General features: G+C 52.8%; 1 protein-coding gene across 1 annotated transcript; it reads right to left on the bottom strand.

Annotated features, from left to right (window-relative positions):
- Positions 1 to 1,841: 1,841 nt before the first annotated feature.
- On the bottom strand, positions 1,842 to 25,838 carry FAN1 (FANCD2 and FANCI associated nuclease 1). Its single transcript, XM_040969300.1, has 13 exons — positions 24,682 to 25,838; positions 21,114 to 21,254; positions 18,968 to 19,169; positions 16,570 to 16,803; positions 13,976 to 14,107; positions 12,756 to 12,864; positions 11,440 to 11,559; positions 6,810 to 6,974; positions 6,012 to 6,162; positions 4,400 to 4,503; positions 3,486 to 3,680; positions 2,832 to 2,960; positions 1,842 to 2,314 (listed from the first exon to the last, which is right to left on the bottom strand). The coding sequence occupies exons 1-13, from the start codon at positions 25,640 to 25,642 to the stop codon at positions 2,177 to 2,179; spliced, it is 2,781 nt and encodes a 926-aa protein (XP_040825234.1). The 5' UTR covers positions 25,643 to 25,838; the 3' UTR covers positions 1,842 to 2,176.

Raw genomic sequence — 25,838 nt, 5'->3', positions numbered from 1 at the left:
CTAATACTGTTTTTAAATAGAAAATGTGCATATTTTTGTAGGATAATCAAATGTAAGATGTTTTTGCTGGAGAGTTGTTATATCATGATTATTGTGCCACCGTTCATTGGCACAATATGAAGAACAACTAGAATAGCCTGGAGTCCCAGCCCCTGTAAAGCTGCTTGGCACCTCTGCTGACAGAAGGGGCACGTGTGGCTCCCTGCTGGGCACCACGGGCACTTTTGCACTTTCTGTGCCCACAGCTCCGAGTGGCGCCCAGGCTGCTGGGATGCCTCACAGATGCCACCGTGTCATTCTCCCTGGTGTTGTTGAACTTAGAGATGTGCAGTGTCTTAACTGATATTTTATGATGGCATTTTAAAACCAAAAATGTTTAACTATTTAAGGAAAGGATATTAATTTGTACTAACAGAGGGTACAAAGTGTGCTTGCTAGCAGTAACCTCGTGTAATCAAAACTTGATTTTGAGAGAAAACTAAAACTTTTATGCCTAAACTCATGACTTGAGCTGAAGTAGGATGTGCAGCCAGATGAGGTGTTGTTAATGGAATGAATGTGAACAAAAGTGAGTGTGAAATAAAACATTCACGTTGTCTGTTGTGGTCCTCAGTGTGAGATCACCCCTGCACACAGCGACTGCAGACACCAGGGCGTCTCCCTGCACTTGCATGCCACCCACATCACTGCTGCACGCTGCTTCCAGGGCGAGGAAGCAGTCGGGTAAACTCACACGCGTGGCATCAGGTCAGTGCTGGCTGTAGTCAAGTCCACGTGGATATTCCAGAGCCATGACCTAACCAGTCCTTGTCAGTAAGTACACAACCAGAAACTCAGTTTGCCCACACAGGGCATGGGCACCTAAACTAGTCCCTGGCTGCGGGGCCCATGCTCACCAGAAGTACCTTCACTCCATAAACCTGCCCCAGTCTGAGTCCCCCCCATCTCTGTAGTTATCATAGCAATATTTAAAAACATCCCCAATCTAGTTAGTTAGGGGGGATTTTTTTTTTTAACCAGATATCACTTCTTCAGCCGTTCACTCCCCAGACGTTAGGCAACAGCCAGAGCTGAGCCAGACCCAAGCTAGCAACTCAGAGCCAGTTTCTTGGGCTATCCCACACTCCTCTCACCGTGTGCATTAGCAGGGATCGAGTCAGGAATAGAGCCAGGACACTAGGAAAGTGCAAACATTCCTCCAGGCACACAGGCAGCTGCAGCACCCGTGACGCCAAGTACCCACCCCTTCAGGTTTGTTCTTGAGAAGGGACACTGGCTTGAGGAAGCCTGGCCTCTCGTGCGCTGAGCCGGCCCTGCTGATGAGAGCAAGCACTTACGGAAGTCCTAGGCAGAAGAGCGACATCATAGGAATTTTGCTTTTTTAAAAAACTTTGCTATGGGCCCGGCGTGGTCGCCTAACGGCTAAAGTCCTTGCCTTGCATGCACTAGGATCCCATATGGATGTCAGTTCTAATCCAGGCAGCTCCACTTCCCAGCCAGCTCTCTGCTTCTGGCCTGGGAAAGCAGTCAAGGACAGCCCAAAGCTTTGGGACCCTGCACCCGTGTGGGAGACCTGGAAGAATCTCCTGGCTCCTGACTTCAGATTGGCTCAGCTTCGGTCATTGCAGTCACTTAGGGAGTGATCAGTGGACAGAGAATCTTCCCCTCTGTCTCTCTTCCTCTCTGTATAGGCCTTTCCAATAAAAATAAGTAAATCTTTTTTAAAATAAATAAAAACATTGCCAAAGAAATCAATTCAAGTGGTTTCTGCCCTTGGTGGATACACATAAAACATGAATGTTTAATAGCTGATGTGTAAAGTAGTAATAGAAAAATTTTGATAAGCCCAAGAATCTCCATTTCCAACATACTTTTAGGACGCATGCTACTTTGGAAACCCTGCAGCTGTTCTGACCTCATTTCAGCTGTTAGCACAGCCTGACAACAGAAGCCTGCAGCTCCTCAAATGGCCGCCACGGTCTTGTCCTTCTGAAAAGTTCATTCGCTACCATGTAGGATCAGAGGACTTTCAAGTAAACAATTCCAGCATTATACAGTGGGTTGCTAAGTAGTCATGCCCTCGGCCTGCCAGCAGCAACAGCAGTACAATGAGACAGTGCTCTGTTCCTCTGAAGATCTGCTGTGGTGTATGACCAGAGTCCCAGTGCTGGGGTTTTCAGCTGAGGCCTTGGCCCTTGGCTCCAACTGCGACCACGTGGCAGACCTCAACATCCGCGCCCAGCCTCTGCAGCTCGTCCAGCCAGATCATCTGCTTAGGTGAAAGGCGATCATTAGGGCCTTTCACTTCCACCAGCTGGAAGGGAAATTTCAAAAAGTGATTAGTATCTTCTAAGAAATGCAGCAACGAGCCCAGCAAGCTGTAGTTTTCATTAACAACCACAAGGGAGATTCAAAACAGCACAAGAAGGAAAAATGAAGTGTTGAAATTTGTGTGTAGTTTTTCAAAACATGCAGATTTCATGAACTTTTTATTCCCTCTTCCCCCTCCCCCCACCCCACTCAGATTAGTGTATGTTGAACAATAGGAAAGCCACCAACCAGGGATGAGCAGCAAGCAGGGACCCAGTGAGGCACCCACAAGGTGTTTGGGGTCCCTCCCCGGGGGAGTGGCCCAGATGTGTGGACATGGCCTCACACCAGGGAAATGGAAGCATGTTCCCCCAGTGCAGACGGAAGAGACAGCTAGTGCCACTCCCACTCTGTCCCCCTCCCCTCATGTCTGCTCTCAAGGCAGCAGAAGCCCCCAGGAGCCCACATTGTGGCCTTGCAAGACTATTACAGCCATGACTTTGGGTTTGGACTCAGCTGACCTTGAAGAGATGACTTTGGGAGTTCCACACCACCAGGTCCGGGAGGCCCCCTCGGCAGTGCCGGAAGTCCGTAGCCAGGCGCCTGCACACACCGCTGAGGAGTGGGCCCCCCAGGCAGGAGACGAGATCCTGAGCGCAAAGGAGGGCCAGTTAGTTGCGACCCTATGGCACTCACAGGGGACGGCCTGGGGCTCCAGAGCCCTGGCTGGAACGCCCAGTGGCCAGCTCTGGGTCCCTTAACAGAGCTCGGCCCTGTAGAAATCTAGGGCACCCACATGGAAGAAGTGATTTGGGGGAAGCACTCAGGAGAAAGGTGGGTGCCACAACAGAGCTCGGGACTAGCACGCAGACAGAGCCCTCCTGCTAGGGCCCTGGATGCCCTGCCTGAAGGCCATCCCGTCAGCCCACCCCTGCCTTTGTCCCTCTCCCTCTCGGTGTAGCAGCCGCTCACGTGAGGATGTACATGGAGGACGCGCACGGACGGAGGCGGTACAGAGTGCACAGAAGGGCATCCACAGCACCTTTAGCTGTAGGCTTCCGGACGGTACCTGGGGCCTGACCTCAGCACCCACATGAGCCCACATGGGGATGAGAGAAACCACAAAGACACCCCGGCCCAGGGCGGTGTGGCTGCCTGAGCAGCAGAGCTGTTACCTGAGCTTCCTGGAGAGAAGCAAAGCGATCCCAGCTGACGAGCGCGGCCGCCCTGCCCTCCTGGGCCCGCCACGTGGCTGCCACCTGGGCTCGCAGGCTCTCCGCGGAGGCACTGTGGATCATCTGCAGCCTGGCCTCGAGGGCCAGGCGCCGGCTCGCAAAGAAGCTGTCCGTGCACAGGTCCAGCGGGCAGGCCTGTGGGGCACGGGATACGAGCTCTCACACCAGTCGTACCCACACACGGCCGTGTCCCTCCCAGGCTCCCCGTACCCTGGAAGGCTGCACGTGGCCAGGCAGCTCACACGTTCTCTCACAAACTATAGAAGCTGACATGCAGTCAGGGGAGGCAGGACCATGCTCTGTCTATAGAAGCAGCTGCCCTCGGGGCTGAGAACCCCTGGCATGGAGCCTGAGCCCTGAGATGCCCGGGGCACACAGCCAGTAAAGATGCTCTGTGTTTCCAAACATAAAGTGAGCTTAAAGTTCAAAATTTAGGATATTTAAATTCTGTTAATCAGGTGTTAAAAATAAAAGCTATTCTTAGAATGGAGTTAGCACCATGATATACACACAAAAAGGTTCTGGGGCCCACATGATAGCACAGAGGGTATTGCTACTGGTTGACGTTCCAGCAGCTCCTGTTCTGATCTAGCTCCCTGCTCATGGCCTAGGAAAGCAGTGCAAGATGGCCCAAGTGCCTGGGCCACTGCTACCCACATGGGAGACCCGGATGGAACTCCTGGGTGCAGCCTGGCCCAGCCCTGGTCACAGCAGCCAGTGGGGCAGCAAACGAAGATTGTGGCTTGCGCTCTCCCTAACTCTTTTAAGTAAACACATCTTTGATAAGCAAACAAACAAAGAAGAGTTTCTAGGGCTAAGTGCAGCCCACAGAGCACGCGAAGCGGCCCGGTTACCTGGTAGGCGTTCCTGAAGACGTCGGGAATTCCGTCCATGAAGATGACATCCCACAGGAGGAGGCCACACAGCGTGCTGAAGGTGGACCCTTCCCCGTGGATTCCTGAGACAGGCACACACAGACCCATCAGTCCGGGGCGTGCCACCACACCCATTCAAGGAAGTGAGAAATTGCCCAGCTGCCCAGCTCCAACACAGAGGCTGCAAGTAAAGGTAAACACCTTCACTGACAGTAAAAGGAGCATCTCAAAGCCACAGCCTGGTGGTGCAGACACTAACAACTAAAGAGCACACTTTACTCTCCAAAGGAAGAGGGCGGGTCCCTCCTCCCCAGTCGGGGCTAGGCTGGTGCCAAGGGGCAGGCGTGCCCCTGACTACCCTGAATAACTCCTGTAGCTGAGGTCTGACAGGAAGTGTCTGGCTGGCGGTGGCAGCAACTGCCCCTGGGTTCTTGGACTTGGCAGGTGCTGTGCCAGTTCACCTCAACAGCCCACATGCTATAGTCTGCAAGACATCCTGTGTTGCCCAACATTTCTACAGTCAAGCCTTCGTGAACGGCCTCAGCCCAACAGCCCGCCGCTCTGGTTCAGGCCCCACTGCATGTCATCCCCTGACTGGGGACATCCTAGAGAGAAATTCGGTGCCAGAGGTCACTGAAAGCAGAGTCTGGGGTGGGACACAGGGCACAGGCCACAGCAGAGCCCCCTGAACTGGGTCCACCAGCAAGTCAAGGACACACACCCAGTGGGTGGAGGGAGCTGAGCTCAGCTCCTCCATTCTGCAACTGGGAGGCAGGGGGTCACCAGGCTCTGCAAGGAAATGAAGAGTTGGGGTCCAGGTTCAAGGCTGGGGATGACAACTCCTGTTCTTTGGGCCCCACCCTGTGCGCCTGCCAGGACTCTTTCTGACCTGGGCTGTCCAGCATTTTGGGAAACGGTCTCTGAACAAAACTCAGAGGCCTAACAGCAAGAGGATGCCCAGGAGCTCAGCTCAGCCTCCCACAGGAATACAGTGGAGGCAAGCAGGACTCAGTCCCACTGCACTTCCGCTCTAGAGAAGCAGCAAAAAGTCATGCTTGAGTGTGAGAGGTGCCAGCCACACAGCCCAAGCACATGTGCAAACATGCCAGCCACGCACATGCCAATGGACGCCGAGGGCAGAAGAGCAGCTGGGCTCAGTGGGATCCCACGGGGCTTGTCCCTCGCTGTCATTTCCACCAGAGGTGTCAATGCTCTCCTGGGCGGGTCTCTTGGTTCCCAGGAGAGCGGGGCAGCAGCAGATGGGGAAAGCCCCGGTTCTGATCCTTCTCCCTGGACAGGAAGTCCGAGCTCTGCTCTCTCCAGCAAGTGGCCCAGTCCCCCACCCCTGAGACAGACCCCCTGGTAGCCTGCTGCCCCTCCTCACTGCATGGACCACCCAGTATCAGCCCCTGCAGGGCAAAACCACGTCCACCTACTTGCACCACCAGAGAGATGGGGCCCCAGGGTGGGGCACGGCAACTCCGGCTGGAACTGCGAGAAGATGCCGTGGTGGTCCCACAGCTCAGAGGGAAGACAGCAACCTCTTAGTGGCATGCCACCGTGCAGTGACGGGGCCTGTGGCTCAGCTTACCCTGGTCAAAGCCGCTGCGCCTGTAGTGTTCCAGCGCCAGCTTCTCCACTGAGCACAGGACCGTGGTAGGGGAGGCGGCGGCGCCAGTCTCCAGCACGAACACAGACTTGCCCATCCCGCGCTGTGGGCACAACCTGCCCGTGATGGTCACCTGGCATGGCAACAGAGGAGCACCCGTGAGTTTTGGGTCACTCGAGGCCCCGAGCAGCAGCCTGCGCAGTCCTCAGATGTGGTTCCCAGGGTGCATGGTGTGAGCCACAATTGCATGCAATGCGGGACAGCTCTCACAGGGCTGGCCCCAGAGCTCCTCTCTAGGACCCCCAAACGGAACATGCTGTGAGTTCCCACTCAAGGAGTTCTGTCACTCACCCAGGGGGTGGCTGGACCAGCCAGTTAGCCATCCAAGGCAGGGGGCGAGTGAAGCGACAGCAATGGCCCCATCACTGTCCCTAAAGACTGTTCTTGGGCTGCTTCCCATTGAATGCATTCAAATCCCACAGGCCAGGGTCTGTGTTGTGGCAGAGCCGGTTAGGCCACCATCCACTACACTGGTATTTTATAGGAAAGTGGATTCAAGCCCCAGCTGCTCCATTTCTGATCCATCTCCCTGCTAATGTACCTGGGAACAGAATGGAGGATGGCCCAAGTGTCTGGGTCTCTGAATCCACACAAGAAAACCGGATGGAGCTCCTGGCTTTGTTCTGGGTGAGCCCCAGCCTTTGAGGAGTGAACCAGCAGATCTCTTTCTCTTTGTAACTATGTCTTTCAAGTAAATACATAAATAAGTCACTGACTCACGTGCTTGACCTCCTCCACCGTCACCTCGGGGAGCCCACGGAGGAGGTGCCTGAACCGCTTACAACTCGCCGACTCGCGCAGGCGCACAGCTCTCTGGTGAAGCGCCAGGCGGTGTCCCGTCCTTACTTCCGGGTCCGCCAGCCCTTCAGCGATGCACTTGATAGCCTGCCGAATAGCAGAGTCACACATTAAGACCCCAACATGCCTCATGGTGGTTTCTACTAGTAAGTGTGACAGGAAGACACACTGCTAATTATTCAAGATTGCTAATTTGCAAACGCATGACCAGCACTTGCAGATAGAAAGGGACATTTTCTTTGACCTTCTGATGCTTCCAACTCAGCAGCTCTGTGGGTTAGAGAACGGCTGGCTCCCAGTGGCCACCATCTCAGATGGTAGCAGACATACAAGAAGAACATCTGGCTTAGCAGCTGTCAGGATCCCCTGGAACTTGAAGGGAAACCGGCGGGGATGGGGGGGGGACCCCGGGCCTGGCCCATGCAAGTCTCCAGAGCAGGGCTCAGGCAACACCCGCCAGCATGCCAGGCCCATCCCACATGCAACCAGGAGCTGGAAGCCTATCCCAGGGAGAGACCCCGGGGGCAAGGGAACTGAACACACGTGTGCATCTGCAAAGTTCCTGGGAAGCAGGTGAGGATGAGAAACAGGGCCCAGGTGGTTAGCCACACAGTTAAGGGGCCCACATCCAATGTCACACATCTCCAGATGGCTGTCCCAGTTCTGGCTCTGCTTCCGACCTCCTACTAAGGCACGCTGGGAGCAGCCCACGTGGCCGGGTCTCTGCTGCCTGTGCAGCCCCTGGCTCCCAGCTGCAGCCAAGCCCAGCCTCGGGCACCACAAGCATTTGGACAATGCATTAGTGGATAGGAACCTACTGCTTGAATAAATCAGATAAACAGTTCAAATTTAAAATCCACCAGTTCTCCAAATCCATCTGGTAGAAAAATGTGTATTTTAAAAAGGAATTCAATTTTTTTAACACCAAAACAAACATCTGTAACAGTTCCACAAACTTTTTAAACTCCTATTTCTAAGGTTATTTACAGTTGCACAGGGAAGCAAGCAGAAGTTTGTGAAGCCACAAGGATGTGGCCTTGCACTCTGCACTGTTAACAATGATGAGAAACACAGACATGGTGAGTGTCAGCAGGAAAACAACAAACCAGGACCAGGACTCACACGTGACCGGTGGGAAGCCCCTGGCAGGACAGACATGTGCAGAAGATTCTGGAAGCTCCTCCGAGAGTCACATAGAACCCCTAGGTCAGCCAGGCATGCCACATGCACACTGACAGCAGCTTTAACCAAGAAGCCAACAGCAAAGCAGCCAGATCCCCTTGTGAAGAGCCCAACGGACTGCGGCACGTCCCACGCACAGCCATGTTAGCCTTTCAACCATATGCTACTGTTGCCGGTACACGAGGCTGGAAATGCCCCAGCACCTGAGGGTGTTCCCTGAGCTACAGGGGAGAGCTTGCCAGGCTCCCCCATTGATGTCCGTCACCTGCCCGGGAAGGCCTGCTGGACCACGGACAACTCATTCCAAGCAAACCCTGCAGCCACGGCGATGCTGCGTGGCTCACACACTGCACAGAGCCCACTCACGAAGGGTACTTCTCAGGGGGCTGACTCCCACCCTCACTGTTAAATCTGGCTATGACTTGTGCAAGTGGCAAATCTCTGCTTAGGATTCTTATCTCTGTGTGGTAGAAAATTATGCTGAGGCCAACATCAAAGCAGGCAGGAGGCATTCCATATGGTTCCTGCTCATGACCCGGCTGCTTCACTTCTGATCCAGCTCCCTGCTGGAAAATGACCTGGGAAAGCAGTGGACCGTGGTCCAAGTGTTTGGATCCTGTCACCCAGTGGGAGACCTGGAAGCAGCTCTTGACTCCTGGCTTAGGTCTGGCCCAGCACTAGCTTTTGCAAGCATTTGAGTTAACCAGCAGGTGGAAGATTCTCTCTCTCTTTTAAGATTTATCTATTTTTATTGGAAAGTCAAATATACAGGGAGGAGGAGAGAGAGAGGAAGGTCTTCCATTCTATGGGGATGCAATGGCCGATGCTGAGCCAATCTGAAGCCAGGAGCCTGGAGCTTCTTCCGGGTCTCCCATGTGGGTGCAGGGTCCCAAAGCTTTGGGCTGTCCTTGACTGCTTTCCCAGGACACAGGCAGGGAGCTGGATGAGAAGTAGAGCCACAGGGATTAGAACCAGCACCCATATGGGATCCCAGCGTGTAAAAGGTGAGGACTTTAGCTGCCACGCTATCATGCTGGGCCCAATTCTCTCTCTTTACAACTCTAAGTTTCATGTAAATAAATCTTTAAGAAAAAAAAAATGGAGCCGAGAGCTTACCCAGGGGCTAGAGAAAGAGGAGGATGCAGGGAATTCTGGGAGAGGCAGCAGCTAGCTTAGGATCTGCTGACTGCAAGCATTTCCAAGCTACTCCCCCTCCCCATGCAGGGTACTACCACCTGAGATTATGAGTACTACATGTGTAATACATTCTACTTACCAAAACACCCCCTTTCCCAAGACCCACCTGCCTTATCTGGAGGGGAGAGGCTGTGAAGCTCCACATGGAACTCAGGGTGGAACCACAACACTCCCGGATGGCCTCAAGCCGGTCCAGAGCGCAGGCCAACAGCTGGAGTGCTCTTCCACCACAGAGGACAGATGGAGGCGCTAGGCACTCCACTGCCCTCCTCAACGCCTCCCCCGTCTGGCCCACTGCCCGCTCGCGACGGGCATCTGCGTGGGGCGAAGCACGTCCACGCACATCTGTGTGTGCTCTCATCCTCAGAATCTGAATACAATCTGCCTTATTTAGGGCAGCACTAAGAACGCGTCTCTCTTTGCTTGAACGGAATGAGAACACGTGCCCCACGGGCCCCACACGTTTCAGCTGTGGACTGGAAGCTCATGTGCAGTGCTGAGTCGCACAACGCCTTGGAACTGAGAAGGCAGAACGAGAAGCTGAAATGAGCTCAGCCAAGCTGGCACAAGCCAGTGCCGAGGACAGAGGCTGGCCACAGCGAGGCCAGGCCAGGCCTGCCGCACCCTGTCGCTGGGGGCCTCTGGACACTCCACAGGGAGCAGTGCTCTGCTGCAGACCGACACAGAGCACAGAAGCACAAACACACGTGGGAACATCACGAGTGAGGTCATGGTGACTGCTGGGACGAGACGAAAAGGAACAAGGCTTTCTTTCATTAGCGTCATCAACAGCTGGCTGAGGGCCCAGCGTGGTGGCATATCCAGTTAAGCCTCCGCCTGCAGTGCTGACATCCCATACGGGCACCAGTTCAAGTGCCAGCTGCTCCACTTCCCATCCAGCTCCCTGCTTGTGGCCTGGGAAAGCAGCAGAGGATGGCTCCCATGCTTGGGCCCCTGCACCTGTGGGAGACCTGGAAGATTTCCTGACTTCGGAGCAGCCCAACTCTAGCTGTTGTGGCTATCCAGGGAGTAAACAAGCAGATGCAAGATCTCTCTGTCTCTCCTTCTCTATTTGTAACTCTGCCTTTCAAATAAAAATAAGCATACATTTTAAGAAATAAAGAACAAAAGCCTGGCTCTGAGGCTTGTCTATCCCCTAAGAATGTACAAGTGCTCCTAAGAGCAGAACTGTGCACGAGGGGAAGTTTGCAATAGCTCAGGACCTGTATTTCACTGAAAATCGGAGGCAACCTAAACAAGAGCTCTTTCCACCCCACGCTTGGATCTGGGCTAACCGAGGCTTTGTTTGGCTATTTTAGCCTCAGTGAACATGAAGAAGTAAGGAAGCACACGCCCAGCTGCAGGGCAGAGAACCACACTCACAGCCTTCAGGCAGCCCATTAGGTGACAAGCCACTTGTTCTCCAGCACAGTAAAGCCGCTCGTCACAGCTCCACATGTCACAGCCGATTTTTCCAAGCCTACATCACCCTGCCTCAGCTTCTGCACCTCTGCAGAAAACAAAAGCTCCCCCAAGCACAGTCCCCTCCCCCCATCCAGTCACAGGCAGGGCTGGACTGAAGACAGGCAGGGGCGGCTCCTGGGAGCCACACAAAGAGCCACTGTTGCTGGGCTCAGACACCAGCCTGGCCAACCCGCCCTGCCTGCTCGAAACCAACAGAACTGACTGCACCAAGTCCCCAGGACCCCAGCTGAGGTCCCAACAGCACAGCCAGCCCATAAGGAGCCTGCAGGAAGACAAGCGAAGGAATCTGCTTTCAGCCATTTTTCCACCTGCAGGCCCCATTCAGCATGTGCATAAAACCACCTTTTATAAAACGAAACACCTGCCTTGGAGGCATCTGCTCTGGGTAAGACATCCACTCAGCCTCTCCCCAAATCCCCCAAAACGTCCTAACCTCAGCGTCTCCCCTAAACCCTGATGAAGAGTCCACTGCCAGCCCTCCTTCCTGGTCAGTTGGAAGAAGTCACCCGTCTGGATGCTAACGCTCAGGTTAGCGTTCCTCGCCTTTCTTTTGGGGTTAGAAGAACTCAAACAAAAGAAGAACAATTAATAACTTTTTTAAAATGTTCTAATTACACTGAGCATCCCACATTAAAATTTGTGAAAACTTTGTGTAGAATTAGAAAGAGCTCCAGGTGTATTTCATTACCGGTTCCAAGCGCTTCAGGTGCTGGTGCAAGTTAAGGGCCAGACGGTCCCACCAGCGGCCTCTGCTGTCCGGACAGTAGATCTTCTGAGACAGAAGGCTTTCGAGTTCCTGGACGGCTTCCTATGGCAACGTGAAAAGAGCAGGCTGAGGAGCGCAGCAGGAACCCATCGCATCTGTCTGGGGTCGCTAAGACGACTGGGAAGGTACTGCGGCACGCGTCGTTCTGAACCACAGACCGCAGCACGGGTGGTGGTGGGCTGCGGGGTAGCTGTGGCAGCCTCCCTGCGGTGCTGAGCCTGGAGATGGGTGAGCTGTGCACAATGCTGTCATCCAGGCCAAGCCACGCTGGACGAGGCTCGAGGCCGGCCCCCGGGCACTGGGCGCGACTGCAGAACCAGGTCAGGGGACTGGTCAGAAGAGGACTTTGGGGCAGGCGAGACAGAAACGAGACTGGCCCTCATTCAACAGCTCATCTCACAGGGACCTGCCCTGGGCCAGCTTGAAGTCTAGCCCATTTGGTCGTGCTGTATGCTAACACTGCAGTTTCTGGAAGTCTGTGATACCTGACAAGCTTGCCCCAGGGGAAGGGACAAGCCCTCCTTTGTAGCAGGGCAACACAGGGGTACCCAGATTCCCCAAAGACAGCCTGTGGCTCCCCTCGCCACCTGCAGGCCCCTGGTCAAAAGCCCTGTCTGGCACCCCCTGGTGGACGGGCTGAACATCTCGAATGCAAATTCCAGATTCCTAGAGGTGTCCCAGCAGCACGGAACATTTTGGATTTTGGAGCAATCTGGTTGAAATGTTCTTCGTCCAGTAGCATCTATACACACGCCTCACCGCCTGAACAGCCTCCAAATCTGAAACATGGCTCATCCTCTGCACTTGTGAGACTGGCTACTCAACCCATATACAAACATCGCACACAATAAAACAGCAACTTGACAATGGTAAAGGAAATGGTATTTCCTATTCATTACGACAGGCTATTTTCAGAGCACGCCTGTGAGCTGACAGGGTTCACCTCTGAGACTTTGGGAGGCCTCTGACAGCTCACAGCAGGCTAACGCTGGAGCCCGCTGTCTGGGTCAGGGACACAGGCTACCCCGAGGCTGGACCACTCGGGCACACAGACATCCCGACAGCCGCCATCTTCGGCATCTTTTCTCCACTTTGCAGAGACAGCAAGTTGCACACATTAAATACTTTCACTGTGTTGCTGTCAGCTGACTACAGGTATGGGAAACGCCAGAGCCCAGCACATCTGTTGTCTGTCGGTGCCACATGGCAGGAGGCAGGGCGGGGCCTGGCACTCTCACCTCATACAAGTGAAGTCTCTGCAGTATCTCCACGGTTCGAGACAAGATCCGCGTGTAAACCCACCCAACGGTGAAGCAGCGCAGGAACAGTGGCAACTCCTCATGGCGCCTGAGATGCAGACACAGTGTGGTGATGGGGCTTAGCTGTGAAACGGGCTGCAACGTGAGACGGCAGAAGTGCTCTGTCTTTACAAGGCATGTTTTAGATACGGCTGCTTCTTGGCTGACGGAACGTGGGAGCAGCCGCATGCTGATAAAGCTCTCACGAAGCTGGGATGCACACCCAGCCCGCCACACCTGACAGCCCAGCTCCACAGCGCACTGTCAGCCCTGGCAGCTTCCTCGGGCACCACAAGGGGATGAAACCTGTTAGCCCAGTGGGGAAAGAGCGAACTCCAGAGTGGACTTCCTGCGGGACATAGGTGGCCTTCCCGCCATTATCGGCAGAGCACAGGAGGTCAGGAACCACCTATACTCTCAGTTGTACAGTTTTCAGTGCACAGGCCTCCCAGCTGGCCCGCCTCCTGGGGCACAGGTGCCCTCGCTCTGCTCTGTTCTCTGAGGCTGCTGACGTACTGCGCGCCAGAGGACGGCCGCTGCCATGAAGACGTGGAGCACCTGGCCTTCCGCAGCCCATCAGCCTCTGCTCTACAGGACACTTGTCTCCTGGCTCTGACCTTACGTCCTTAGAAAACAGATATCCAAATGGGATTTAAAAGAGGCATCTGATAATACCAGTGGTTCTTGGCATTTTGAAACAACCAAGGCCAGACGGTGCAACCAGAACAACAGGAGAGCACGAGCTGGGGACCTTGAAGGCGAGCTCACTGGGGTGGTCTTTTCAGAGCTCCCACCAGAAGACCAGAGCTGCTGCACTTCCCGGCCCTGTCCCAGGCCAGGCTCCCCTTAGTGGAACCCCACAGAAGACAAGCCACAGTTCAGGGCTGGCTCACTCAAGCACCAGGAGCACAGGATTTGGGGGTCTCACAAATTCACTTTCAGATCTTTCCTTCTATTCCCCCACTGCACTTGGACACTGCATAGAGCGAGTGGCAAACCCAACACCACAGCTGGTTGGACCACAGAGCAGAAGTTGCACGTTTGCATGACGAGAATTGTTGTCATGGTTGGCACAACTCAGTCAGTTCATGGCAGGGAGTGCCCACCCCCAGTCAGTCAGTCAACTGTGGCAGGTACCTCCCCGCCAAAAAAAAGCTCACCTCAGGGACGGGTGATTTTTCAGCTCATTCCACTCCCTTTTGGCAACTTGCGAGAGCTCCCTGGCTTCTTCCCAATTGCCATTGGCCATGGCAGTGGAAATGTCACTCAGCGTATGCACAGCGGCTGTGTACCTGGGGGAGAGGTGGCCGCATCCATGAACGAGCCTTTGCACAATGACCACAGCCTAGCCACAAGCCCTAATGCCCAAGGGACAAAGCATGCGTCTGGAACTACAACAGTTATTTCAACTTTAGCTATCACTCTGCTGGAAAAAGGGGCGCAGGCAGGACCAGAACAGGGTGCCTCGGAATGAGCTCCACCACACAGCTGTGATCTCCAAAACCCAGATGTGCCATTGATCAGCGCATCACTCCCGACATCTGACTCTCATTCGTGCGTTTACCAACAGCCTGGCAGTGACCCTGTAGACGGGACCTTCCACAGACTGACAGGAAGCCGTGGCTAGTCAGAGGGAGTACACCAAGGCAGGCACTGTCAGTGGGTGCAGACACCAAGCAAGGCAAAGAAACCACCTGGTAGTAAAAAGCTGTTCACAGAGCAGATTTCTAGTTTTTACAAAAGATTTATTTATTTCTATTGGAGAGGCAGATTTACAGATGGAAGGATAGATGAAGAGAAAGATCTTCCATTCACTGTTTCACTTCCCAAATGGCCACAACAGCTGGAGCTGAGCCACTTCAAAGCCAGGAGCCAGGAGCTTTTTCCCAATCTCCCCCAGCGATACAGGAGTCCACAAGGTTTTGGGCTGTCCTCTACTGCATTTCCAGACCACAAGCAGGGAGCTGGGATGGGAAGTGGAGCAAGCGGGACACAAATCGGTCAACGCGCTAGCCCCAAGACCTAAATTCCTTTATGATATGCCACTGGACAGCTGCGAGTTCCGAGAGAAGAGCGCAGCAGAAACACTGTGTGGAGGCTGGCACACAGACTGCTGGGACCCCCACCCCACTGCGGCCCCTCACTGAGGCAGAGGAAGCTTCCCTGCACTCGGCAACGCCAGCCCTCAACACCACTGGACTCCGGGCACAGCGTGGCTGTTGTTGCCTGAAAGTCGCCACCTGCCGTCATGCTCCCCCTCCACGTCTCCCATGATGTCAACATGGGGTGAGGATGAAGAGGACACCCGACCTGGAGACTCCTTTCTCCGTCTCCTTTCAGCTACACGTGCAGCCCTGGGCACTCACACTTCATCCTCAATGCCAGGTGTGACCGTCCAGAACGTCACCTCAAGCATTTCACCACTGACTTCCCCAGCCCTTTTAGCCACTTGCTGCTGGCAGCGATGGCAGCAGCTCACCAAGTCCCCAACTGGGTCCCTGACTGCCACTCACCAGCCAGAGGTGCCTCTGTGCAGCCTGCACACCCAGCTGCAAACCAGGGCCTCGGGCTCCCTGGGAAAAGCACCGTGCATCTGGGCCTCTCAGCCTGTCTCCAGGCCCCTGAGTTTCACTGAAGAAAATGACAGGAGTTGAGACCACAGATTTCCAACAAGTACCTCCTGCTGCAGCTCAGCCCACCTGCCCCATGGCTTCGTCATAGCTTCATTCTGCAGCCATACCAGAAGTGTAGGGCCAAGAGAGGCCTTGAGCTCCAGGGCTGCTGGCTTGGTTGCCTGGCAGCTCTCCCAAGGGCATCCTTTGGCCATGCTCTCTCCTTTGTCCTCTGTGCTCCTCTGTACACCTGACACACTCCACCTGGCACACTCCACCTGGCCAGCCTGCACATGAACTACAGGGTGAAGCTGCTCCTGCCCAGCCTCCAACCACACACAGTGGGCTGAGCCCAGCACACCCTCCCATACACGGTCCCTCCACCTGCTCACGGACTGCACAGATGGGGCCCTTGTCCTTGACACACTTCCTCCTCAGGCTTCGCGTCACTTATGAACGCGAGGACCTTTCCTCCCCCAATTCCTGACTCAGGGCCTCACTCAGTTCCACAGCTTGGAGCGCCACCCACATGCTGACACCACTCCTCTTGCCAGGAGCCAAGAGTTTCCTCCAGGTGTCACGCGTGGGTACAGGGGTCCAAAAATTTGGGCTACGTCTGTTGTGTTCTTAGGTCATAAAAGCAAGGAGCTGGGACCCAGCATGATAGCCTAGCAGCTAAAGTCCTCACCTTGCACGTGCCAGGATCCCATATGGGTGCCGGTTCTAATCCCAGTGGCCCTGCTTCCCATCCAGCTCCCTGCTTGTGGCCTGGGAAAGCAGTCAAGGACGGGCCAAAGCCTTGGGACCCTGCACCCACGTGGGAGACCAGGAAGAGGCTCCTGGCTTCAGATTGGCTCAGCTCCAGCTGTTGCAGTCACTTGGGGAGTGAATCATAGGATGGAAGAATTTCCTGTCTGTCTCTCCTCCTTTCTGTATATCTGACTTTCTAATAAAAATAAATAAATCTTAAAAAAAATAAATGCTATGTAAGTAAGGCATAAAGATGACAAAAAAGAAAACCAAATATGATCAGCAGCTTTGGCCATAAAGTTGGATGCTTCCGCTTTTGCTGGCAGAAAAGTGATAAAACTTTTTATTGAATTGTAAAATACACTGGCAGTACAGTGAGCCAACAGCCTTACCTGATGAGATCTTCTCTGTCTTGGAAGACTTGGGTTTTCCGGTTGACGGTGTAACTGGGAAACTCCAGGCGGCCGAGGTTGACCAACAGGACGGTAGAGAGCTGACCCTGCCCTCCACAGGCCGCCTCTTCATCTTCCGCAGAGTCAGCCAATGAGAATAGCAGCAAGATCCGGGAAAACACAGCCCTGGGCCCCTTACAGACCCGCAGGCACGGCCCAGCCAGTCCTTTGGCTCTGAAAAATACACAGCAACTTTCTGGTTTGCCGGCATTTGGATATCAGATCTCACAAGTTCTTCCCAAAATAAAGAGAAGTGCATTCGCTAAGTGAAGCCTAAAACAAATGTACCACTGACAGCTGCAGCATCACTCCAGGTCCCCCCGTGGCCGCCATGGGGATTCACTGATGTGCAGCCCCAAACAGTCCCACGCAGAATGTGGCCCAGAATGTCTTTCCCTCATGGCCACCAAGGTCCATCCTGGATGTGGACCTTCAGACTACCAGGGGTGTTCACAAAGCAGGACTGAGACCCACAGACCCTCTGAACGCTAGCAACTGGTATACCACCAGGGCGGGGGTCCTCAGCCTCAGCACAATGGACATGTGATTAGGCTGGGAAATTCTTTGTCAGGGGCCAAGTGACAGCTAAGTTGGGGGACTGTCCAGTGTCTTACAGGATGCCAGCAGCAGCCCTAGCCTCTGGCCACAAGATGCCATTAGCATCACCATCTCTCACAGCTGATGCCAGCCGGCCCCAGTTGAGACCCCCCCTGATCCAGGCTCAAAGCAGTGCAGCACCCCTGGGGCACAGCAACAGTCAACACCACCCTCAGACACCTGACAACAGGAGGGAGGGTGCTCTCTCAAGAACCACTCACCCACAGAAGGTGCCACAATGTGCTGTTTCCTGCCCCTGACGGCGGAGGCCCAGGGGAAGGTCACACTGCAAACCGAGCAGTGGCTCTCGGGGAAGGCTGAGGGAACAACGGGCCTTCTCTTCCGGCAAGCTACCTGGGTGCATCCTAGTGCAGGGCACTCTGAAGTCCCACTGCCAGGCTCCACACCATGATGAAAACATACAACACCATCTTAAGGGGTACATTTTTTACTACAACTAAAAAATGACCTTGAGAATTTTATTTCCCTATAATCATCACAAGGCTAAAGTCAGTGAAAAGAATTATTCATCTTATTTCTTTTATTACATAGCCATACACTAAGTATTATATGTAGAGAAACCTGTGAACTTGATGGTTTATTTACCTATACATATGGTTAATAGCAAAACCTTAGAAACACATATACAATTACATAAAGAGGGGACTCATACCACAGGATTAGTATTTTATAGTTCCAAAGGCAATTAACAATAACCACATAATTTATCGAAACCCTTCGGAAAAATCTACTATCTATTTTTGAAGTACTGACTTTTTTTGTTAATACCTGCTTTATTACAGCCATAGTTTATTGAAGATTAGTATTTACAGCATATCTCTGATTGGATGGGTTCTTGGCATAGAGCAGCTTGAAGTTACACTTTTTGTGTGTAATATACAAAATAAATCACAAGGATATCATTTTTTAAGTGCTTTCAAAAGCACCATCACATTTTATCTTGGCCACTCCAGAATGATGAAATCCTAAAGGTGATATGGCTTGTTTTATAGACAAAGTGGGCAAAAGAAATGGTGAAGGGCTTCTCAAAGACAAAAGAAATGACCCAGTTCTTGGGAAACAACTGGTTACACTCCAGCCAAGTTGTATTCTGAGACCTTCTGTGGGCTGGTGTTGTGGTGTAGCAGTTAAGCTGTGGTGTGCAATTCCTGCATCCTTTCTGAAGGGCAAGTTCGTGTTCCAGTTGCCAGCCCCGCTCCCCGTTCATGTGCCGGGGAAGGCAGTAGAAGACGACCCAAGTTGCTGGGCCCTGACACCTGCGTGGGAGACCTGACCTGAGTTCTAGAATCCTGGCTCAACCTTGGGCGTGAACTAGCAGATGTACCATCTATGATTACTCTCTAACCCCCTCTCTAACTCTGCCTTTCAAATAAGTAAGCATGCCTTTAAAAAAATTTTTTTTTAATTTAAAGAGATCACCTTGAACAAAAAATTTACTTAAGTCAGAATTTTACTAAAAAAATCTATCCTAAATATTATAAGGACAGAGGGTACTGTCTACTGATGGTATTGTCTACTGATTTTTCTTGATCCTAGAAATGAGTATGGTGTAACAGTGAGAAGTAGGAATAACAGACCCAGAAAGAAAATCAGGGTGCTTTAACTAAGGCTCTTCCAGCCTTTATCTTTTCATTGCCACTGAAGCAAGCAATGACCATCTGAAGACCCGCTGTTACAATGACTTAGCTGAATGCGTGACTGTAACAAAAGCCAACAAGACCTGTTTAGGATCACTGTGCTGACCGCAGGCTGCCCCTGGCCCCACGTGCAGACCGAGCGCTGCCTGCCCAGCTTGAGAAAGGCGTCCACCAGCTGCTGCTTCTGCCCATTGGGATTCGCCAAGTGGAAAGTCTTGGCCAGCGTTTTCAGCTCAGGGGAAGAAAGGAGTTCAAGCACTTCGGAGAGTTCTTGCAATTCAGATTCTGAAACAAACATCAGAAAAGATGGAAAGATAGTTTTAAAGAATTTTACTATAATTACTTCAGAAAGCAGAAAACTTAGCTAATTACAAATAAAATGAAATTCTTCAGAAATATTAGTTTACAGGCCCAGCGTGGTAGCCTAGCGGCTGAAGTCCTTGCCTTATATGTGCTGGGATCCCAGCAGAGAGCCAGTTTGTGTCTGCGGCCCCACTTTCCATCCAGCTCCCTGACATTACCTGGCGGGACACATGCCAGCACGGGCATGCTTGCCACACATTCCTCATGTCCCAAGTGCAACAGTGGCTCCTGGCACTCACACTGGTGACTGAGCACCACTGAAAACCCAGCTAAGGCTCGCCTGCAGAAGCTTCTCGTCAGACGCGTCAGCTTACAGAATCTACATCGCCTTGTATGCTTCCTTCACACACAGGAATGCCTTTCATGGTATAAGCCATAAAAAGGTTCCAATTACATCATGATTATTAGTTATTTAAAGACATCTAAAATCAAGTTTCCCACTTCCTAGTTACCCTTCTCTCTCAGAGAAGCTCTACCCAAGAATTTGCTCATTTTGTTACAGCTCCTCCGATGTGGGCTGGAGGAGGACGGGGAGAGCACTGAGGATCCAGTCTCCAGAATGTCACTGACGCGTCCGGACAAGGCTGTGCGAAGCGGCCTGAGTCTTGGCTTGAACCTGAAGGCTCAACTGGCTAATCCCCCACCTGCAAGTGCCAGCATCCATGTGCACGAAGGTTCGTGTCCCAGCTGCTCCACTTCCCATCCAGCTCCCTGCCTGTGGCCTGGGAAAGCAGAGGAGGATGACCCAAAGCCTTGGGACCCTGCACCCATGTGAGAGACCCGGAAGATGCTCCTGGCTTCAGATCAGCTCAGCTCTGGCTATTGCAGCTATCTGGGAAGTGAACAGCAGATGGAAGATCTTTCTGTCTACTTCTCTACAAAATCCCCCTTTCCAAAAAAAAAAAAAGGTGGGGGAGCTGGGTCTCACCACCCGACCACTCCATCAAAGCTCCAAGCTTCTCCTCAACTTTCCCTATCTTCCCCCCAACAATCCCTAATCTCACCTTTACTTACTGCTCCCATCACAAATTCTGTTTCAAAGAAATCATCCAGCTTAATTTGTTCTCTTTCCCCAAAATGTCAACCACCTGAAGTCAAGCCTTGCATCTTTGGTTCTCCTTTGACCTACGTCCGCAGCGCAGCATCATAACCAGCTTTAATGAATGCTACCGTGAAGGCAAGCAAGGTGTCACCGCAGAAGGCACAGTCTGCTCGTCTTGTACGAGCTGGAGCTTACAGACTGTTCTGGGGTTTGTCCTCCGCCTTTCGTTTGCTTGTTTTAAAGGAAAAGACAAAGGAGAGAGGAAGTGGTGTTCCCCACCCTCCTGCACCCACCGGCCTGGGCTTCCCCCTTACCCATTTCCACTTACCCGCTAACGTGTCTCCACAGCCACCTTCTACTGAGTCGAACGATAAATGCATAAGAAGGAAAAAATCACCCTGCCAGGTTTCTACAGCCTGGGTAGGTGTGCCTGAGGTAGATGCAGTACTGGCTTCAAACAAGCCAGCTTTGTCCTGATGCAAAGACTAAGCAAGAAGGGCCACATACTGCTGACGGAGAGGGTGGATTGATTCTGTTTCCCAATCTTTCCTACATCCTAGAGGCAACGTAACAGTTCTCGATCTGCAAGCCCTCCAACAGTCGAGAAACCACCGCACACAATCTGCCACTGCCCTGGGAGTCTTTGTTCTGGCCAATAACTGCGTTAGGAACATATTGTTCATTTGTATCCCAACATTAAATCCAATTTTAATAAACTCCTGTTGACCAGGCACCGACCAGGAGAAGGCACCTTCCCCAGCCTGTCGTCCCGCACACTTCATCCTTCAGGAATCTGCGTTCCACACTGGAATCCATGAGCATACCTGTCTGCAGAAAGCCGGCGTGACACAATTCTTCTATCACAGGTGTCAAATCGGCAGCTATCTCTTCATATTCTAACTTACTCTTCTTAATCCAGCTTAATTTACGCTGAAAGAGCCTTACGTACAACTTCTGACCGCTAGCTGCAATAAAGAAAAGTGGCGAAAAACATTTTTGTTATTATAAAAACAATGTACAAGCATCGCTTATTTTTTTTAAACCTGAGGTGAGAAAATAAACTCTACCAAAAAAGCACGTGAGAGGGCTTCGAAAAGTGCGCACCACAGGCGACATCCGCAAAGGCTCCAGGTCATGTCCTGGCTGCTCCACCTGTGACCCAGCTCCCTGCTAACGGCTTGGGAAAAGCAGTACAAGGTGACCATGCGTTTGGGCTCTGGCCACCAGTGTGGGAGACGCTCTCTGTCTCATCCCTTCTCTCTGAAACGGTTTCAAATTAATAAATACATCTTTTTTTTGGTCCCTAAAATACTCACTTATCATTTTTCTTTTTTTAAAATTTTTCGATACAGTTCCATAAGTTGTGGGATTTCCCTTATCCCCTCCCCCACACTGATTTCCCCTATATTATTACAATAGTAAGCTTCTTCATAAACAGTCCTAGGTCCATCATTCAGCTATTTAAGCATATCACATTATCTTTTAAATCACATTTTCTCCCAAAGTTTTTGAGGTCCCCTTGCTGCTCCCCATGCACAGTAATGCCTCTTTCCGGTATGCGTCATCAGGAGGCTGCAATCAAGGTTGCTACATTACGGTTGCCTTTCTTTCTCAGAGAAGCAACACAACTCCAATGATCCTGTTACACAAGCGCATTTTTAAAACAGAGTTATTGGAGAGAGCCATTTTCACTGCTGGTTTAGTCTCCAAATGGGCTCAAGGGCCTGCAGTGCACCAGGCTCTCGGACCAGCACCACCCACTGCTTTCCCAGGCACGGCAGAAGGGAGCACAACCAGAGTCAGAGCAGCGAGGATTTCAGCCAGGATTTGCATCTGGGAAGCTGGTTACACAGCAGTGGCTTAACTTATGACCCCAGCCCCATTGTTCTCTGCTTTTAGTTGAGTATAACCTGAAAGCAATTTTTTTTTTTTAAAGAAAATGTCTAGGACTGGCAAGATGGCCTAACTGTCTAATACTCCACCTGCGATCAACTACATTCCGTATGAGTGCTAATTCATGTTGCAGCTGCTCCACTTCCCATCCAGCTCCCTGCTTGTGGCCTGGGAAAGCAGTGGAAAACGGCCCAAAGCCTCGGAACCCTGCACCTGCACAGGAGACCAGGAAGAAGCTCCTGGCTCCTGGCTTCAGATAGCTCAGCTCCAGCTGTTACAGCCATGTGGGGACTGAACCAGAGGATGCATGATCTTCTCTTTTTGTCTCCTCTCTGTAAATCAGCCTTTCCAATAAAAATTAAATACTTTTTTAAAAAAAATTGTCTAGCATGGGGCTGGCACTGCAGCCTAGTTGGTTAAGCCTACACTTGTGGTGTCAGCATACCATACAGGCAAGGGTTCAAATCCCAGCTGTTCCATTTCTGATCTGGCTCCCTGCTAATGTGTCTAGCAGAACAGCAAAAGATGGCCCAAGTTCTTTGCCTCCTGGACCCATGTGGGAGAAGAAGTGACTCTGGCTCCTGGTTTCAGACTGGCCCAGCTCTGGCTGTTGCAGCCATTTGAGGTGTGAGCCAGTGGATGGACGATCTGTCTCTCCCTCTCCTTCTGGTTGCAACTTTGACTTTTCAAGTTACATAAATAAATCCTTTGGGGAAGAAAAGGTCTGGCAGTAATGTTCCAATTCAGTGATCTTGGCCAAGCTGCTTAACTGATCCATTCTTAGTTTACTTATTACCATTTTAATTTCTGCTAACTTATCTAAAATAATTTTTTTTTACATTTTCTTTTTTTCTGTTTCTCAAGAGGCAAAATCAATTCACGATCCACTTTTTTTCTTTTTTAAACAGCCCTTGTGACAACAGCATTCTTTTATTAAAATATATTTATTTCTGTTGGAAGGGCAGATTTACAGAGAGAAACATTTTCCAACCACTGGTTTACTACACAAATGGCTGCAACGGCCAGAGCTGAACTGATCTGAAGCCTGGAGCATCTTCTGGGTCTCTCATGCCGATACAAGGTCCCAAGGCTTTGGGCCGTCCTCGACTGCTTTCCCAGGCCACAGGCAGGGAGCTGGGTGGGAAGTGGAGCCACTGGGATAAGAACCAGCACCCATATGGGATCCCAGGGCTTGCGGAAGGAGGATTAGTCAATTGAGCCATTGTATCAGGAAACAAATAAATGAGTGCATGATCATTATTTACATATACAGACATATTGTATATGATCCTCCATGGAGAACAACATACAAGAAAATGCATAACACACTTAGGAAATTTCACAGTTCTCAATTTCAGAAAACACACAGCCATCAGCCACTCAAAAACTACTGGCAGGAATGCAAGCAATTCCCACCCAAAGGGCCGTGTCCACCCCAACCGGCAGAGTCCCAGCGTCCCTCACGGGTTGAGAAGGAACGCAAGGAATAAGGTAATCCATTCTACCACGCAAACTGAGAACCAAAAATCCTTCTCTGAAACGGTAGTGTCGCAGGACTTTCCTGTTTCACCTACCAAGGAGCAGCACACCGCCACGCTTTGGCAGAGGATCTGAGTTACGTTGCAGGGACCCTGCTCTATGGGGCACGGGTCCCCATGGGTGGGCTGACAGGGCTGCGCCCCAGGGCGCCTTGTGCTTCAAACCTGCACTTCCAGCCCAGCGCCCTTCTGCCTGCCAAGTGCAAGTGGAAACCAGAATTGTTGAATGCTCCCATTTGAGCTTAAAAGTTTCCATTTCCTCCACACCCTGACTTAAAAAGGCAGCCTCTATGACTCTAAAATGTTGCTGGGGACAGAAAATAGACCTCAAGTTGGTTTGGTGTTTCCTGTATTTTATGTTACTTTCATGGTAGATGAAACGGTTTCAGAAAACAGCAAAAACACTCTTAAAAGTAAGCCCAATGATATGCTAAAAACACACAATTTTTTAGGCCACAACTTATTTTTAGATCTGGAAAAGGCTGTTTTACTACCATTAAAGACACTTATAAAGGCAAAAGCTGGTACTGATGTCAGGAAGGGGCACTCCTGTCTCCTGGACATGTCCACTCTCTCAAAACACACTGCGTAACAGGCTCAAACTCCCAGCTCCTCCACAGAGCACCCACACGATGTGCTGCAACTGACAAGGGCATTGCCCAGTCCACCTGCCATGAACTCCAACACGCACTGAGACACCTAACCCGCCAACCACCGCAGCCCAGCCCAGCCCATCTTAAACACCTACATCTGCCTAGACTCGGGGACTTCAGTTTTACAAAGTCCGTCCTAGAAGCCGGTACTGAACGTCCCGTGGGAGCCGCTGAGCCCTAAGGACTGCAGGAACACGCTGCCAGGAGAGTCCCCAGCCCTAAGCCAGACCACGGACTCGCAGAGCCACAGCGCCTCCTGGCGGCCTCACGTCGCACACGCCGCGCCCAAGCCCACAGGCCTCGGGTACCTGAGAGGTCCAGGAACCGAGTGACCGTGGCCTTCTCGTGTTCATCAAACAGCAGCATGTCGTCTGCGTTGCCCAGCACGGCTCGCAGCACCACCAGGAAACTCTGCAGGTAGTACGGAGGCGGCGGGGTGTAGCCGGCCTCCCCGGGCTCGCCACCAGCGCCTTGGTTCTCGACACCCCTGTCCCCCCTGTCCCCCTGCCGAGGAAGGTTCTGGATGCTGCCCCCAGCAGCGGGATCGTGTGCGGGACTGCCAGGGGCCCGCTCGTGCAGGTGCAGGTCTGTCAGGGCTCCCACACCTGCTGGCCCGCTTTCCTCTCTGCAGGGGGACAGCGGCGCGGGGGCAGGCGCTGAGGGGCCACACTCTTTTCGGGGGACCTTGGCACCCTCGGCGTCCGTCCTCTCTCCCACTGGACATACGTTTTCCTTCTGAGAGCTCTCCAAGGGCTCGGCCCGGGTCTCGGGGTGGTGGTCCCCACCGGCGGATCTAGCGCTCGGTGGGCTGCGGGGGGCACACCCCCTGGCTCCCGCACATCTCCGGGACAGTTTGGACGACAGGCTTCCCAAGGACACGACCCGGACGTGCGGGCTCCGCAGCTCGTCCTGCTCGCTGCACGCCAGGCCCTCGCCGTGCGTGAAGTAGGGGCTGGTGCGTGGCCTGGCGCTGCCCCTGACCGCATCCCTCGCCCCGGCTGGCCACAGCTTCCCGGGTGCTGTGTCCCCCTGGGCCTGTGCCTGGCCAGCACCCTGAGGGAGGCCGCGGGGGCCGGCACACCCCTCGTCCAGGTGCTGGTTTAAGTCGTATCTGGGCACCATGCTACTGCAGATGGGGCAGGCCAGCTTAGCCGGCGGCGCATTGTTAAAGTAGGCGACGATGGAACAGGATGGCTTGCTGTCCGTCTTCCTGGCCGAGAGGCTCCGACGCGGCCTTTTGGCCTCCCGGGGGCCTCCTTCTGACGTCATGAGGAGCGGGACAGTGGGTGCCCCGCTGCTTCACCTTGGGTTACAGCAGCTCACGGGTGGGCCGGGAGCAGGAGGCGACCGGGGCTGCGGGCGACCCGGCGCGTCCCCGCGGCTCTCGCCATCGCTGTCCACGTGACGAGCCGCAGCACTCCGGCCCCACGCGACGCTGGGCTCACGGGCCAGCCCGGGCCACGTG

The sequence above is a fragment of the Ochotona curzoniae genome, unplaced genomic scaffold (assembly GCF_017591425.1).
Source record: "Ochotona curzoniae isolate NIBS_2020 unplaced genomic scaffold, NIBS_Ocur_1.0 scaffold_4701, whole genome shotgun sequence".
Classification (NCBI taxonomy): domain Eukaryota; kingdom Metazoa; phylum Chordata; class Mammalia; order Lagomorpha; family Ochotonidae; genus Ochotona; species Ochotona curzoniae.
The sequence above is the reverse complement of the archived record's forward strand: the minus strand, read 5'-3'. Positions and strand labels throughout refer to the sequence as shown.

Excerpts from the sequence above, each read along its gene's own strand:
- FAN1 (XM_040969300.1), bottom strand. The coding sequence starts at position 25,642 with ATGACGTCAGAAGGAGGCCCCCGGGAGGCCAAAAGGCCGCGTCGGAGC. Across the intron at positions 19,170-21,113 it reads CGCCGGCTTTCTGCAGACAG|AATCTGAATTGCAAGAACTC; the intron begins GTATGCTCATGG and ends TGTTTGTTTCAG. Across the intron at positions 6,975-11,439 it reads ACCTGAAGCGCTTGGAACCG|GCTATCAAGTGCATCGCTGA; the intron begins GTAATGAAATAC and ends GCTATTCGGCAG.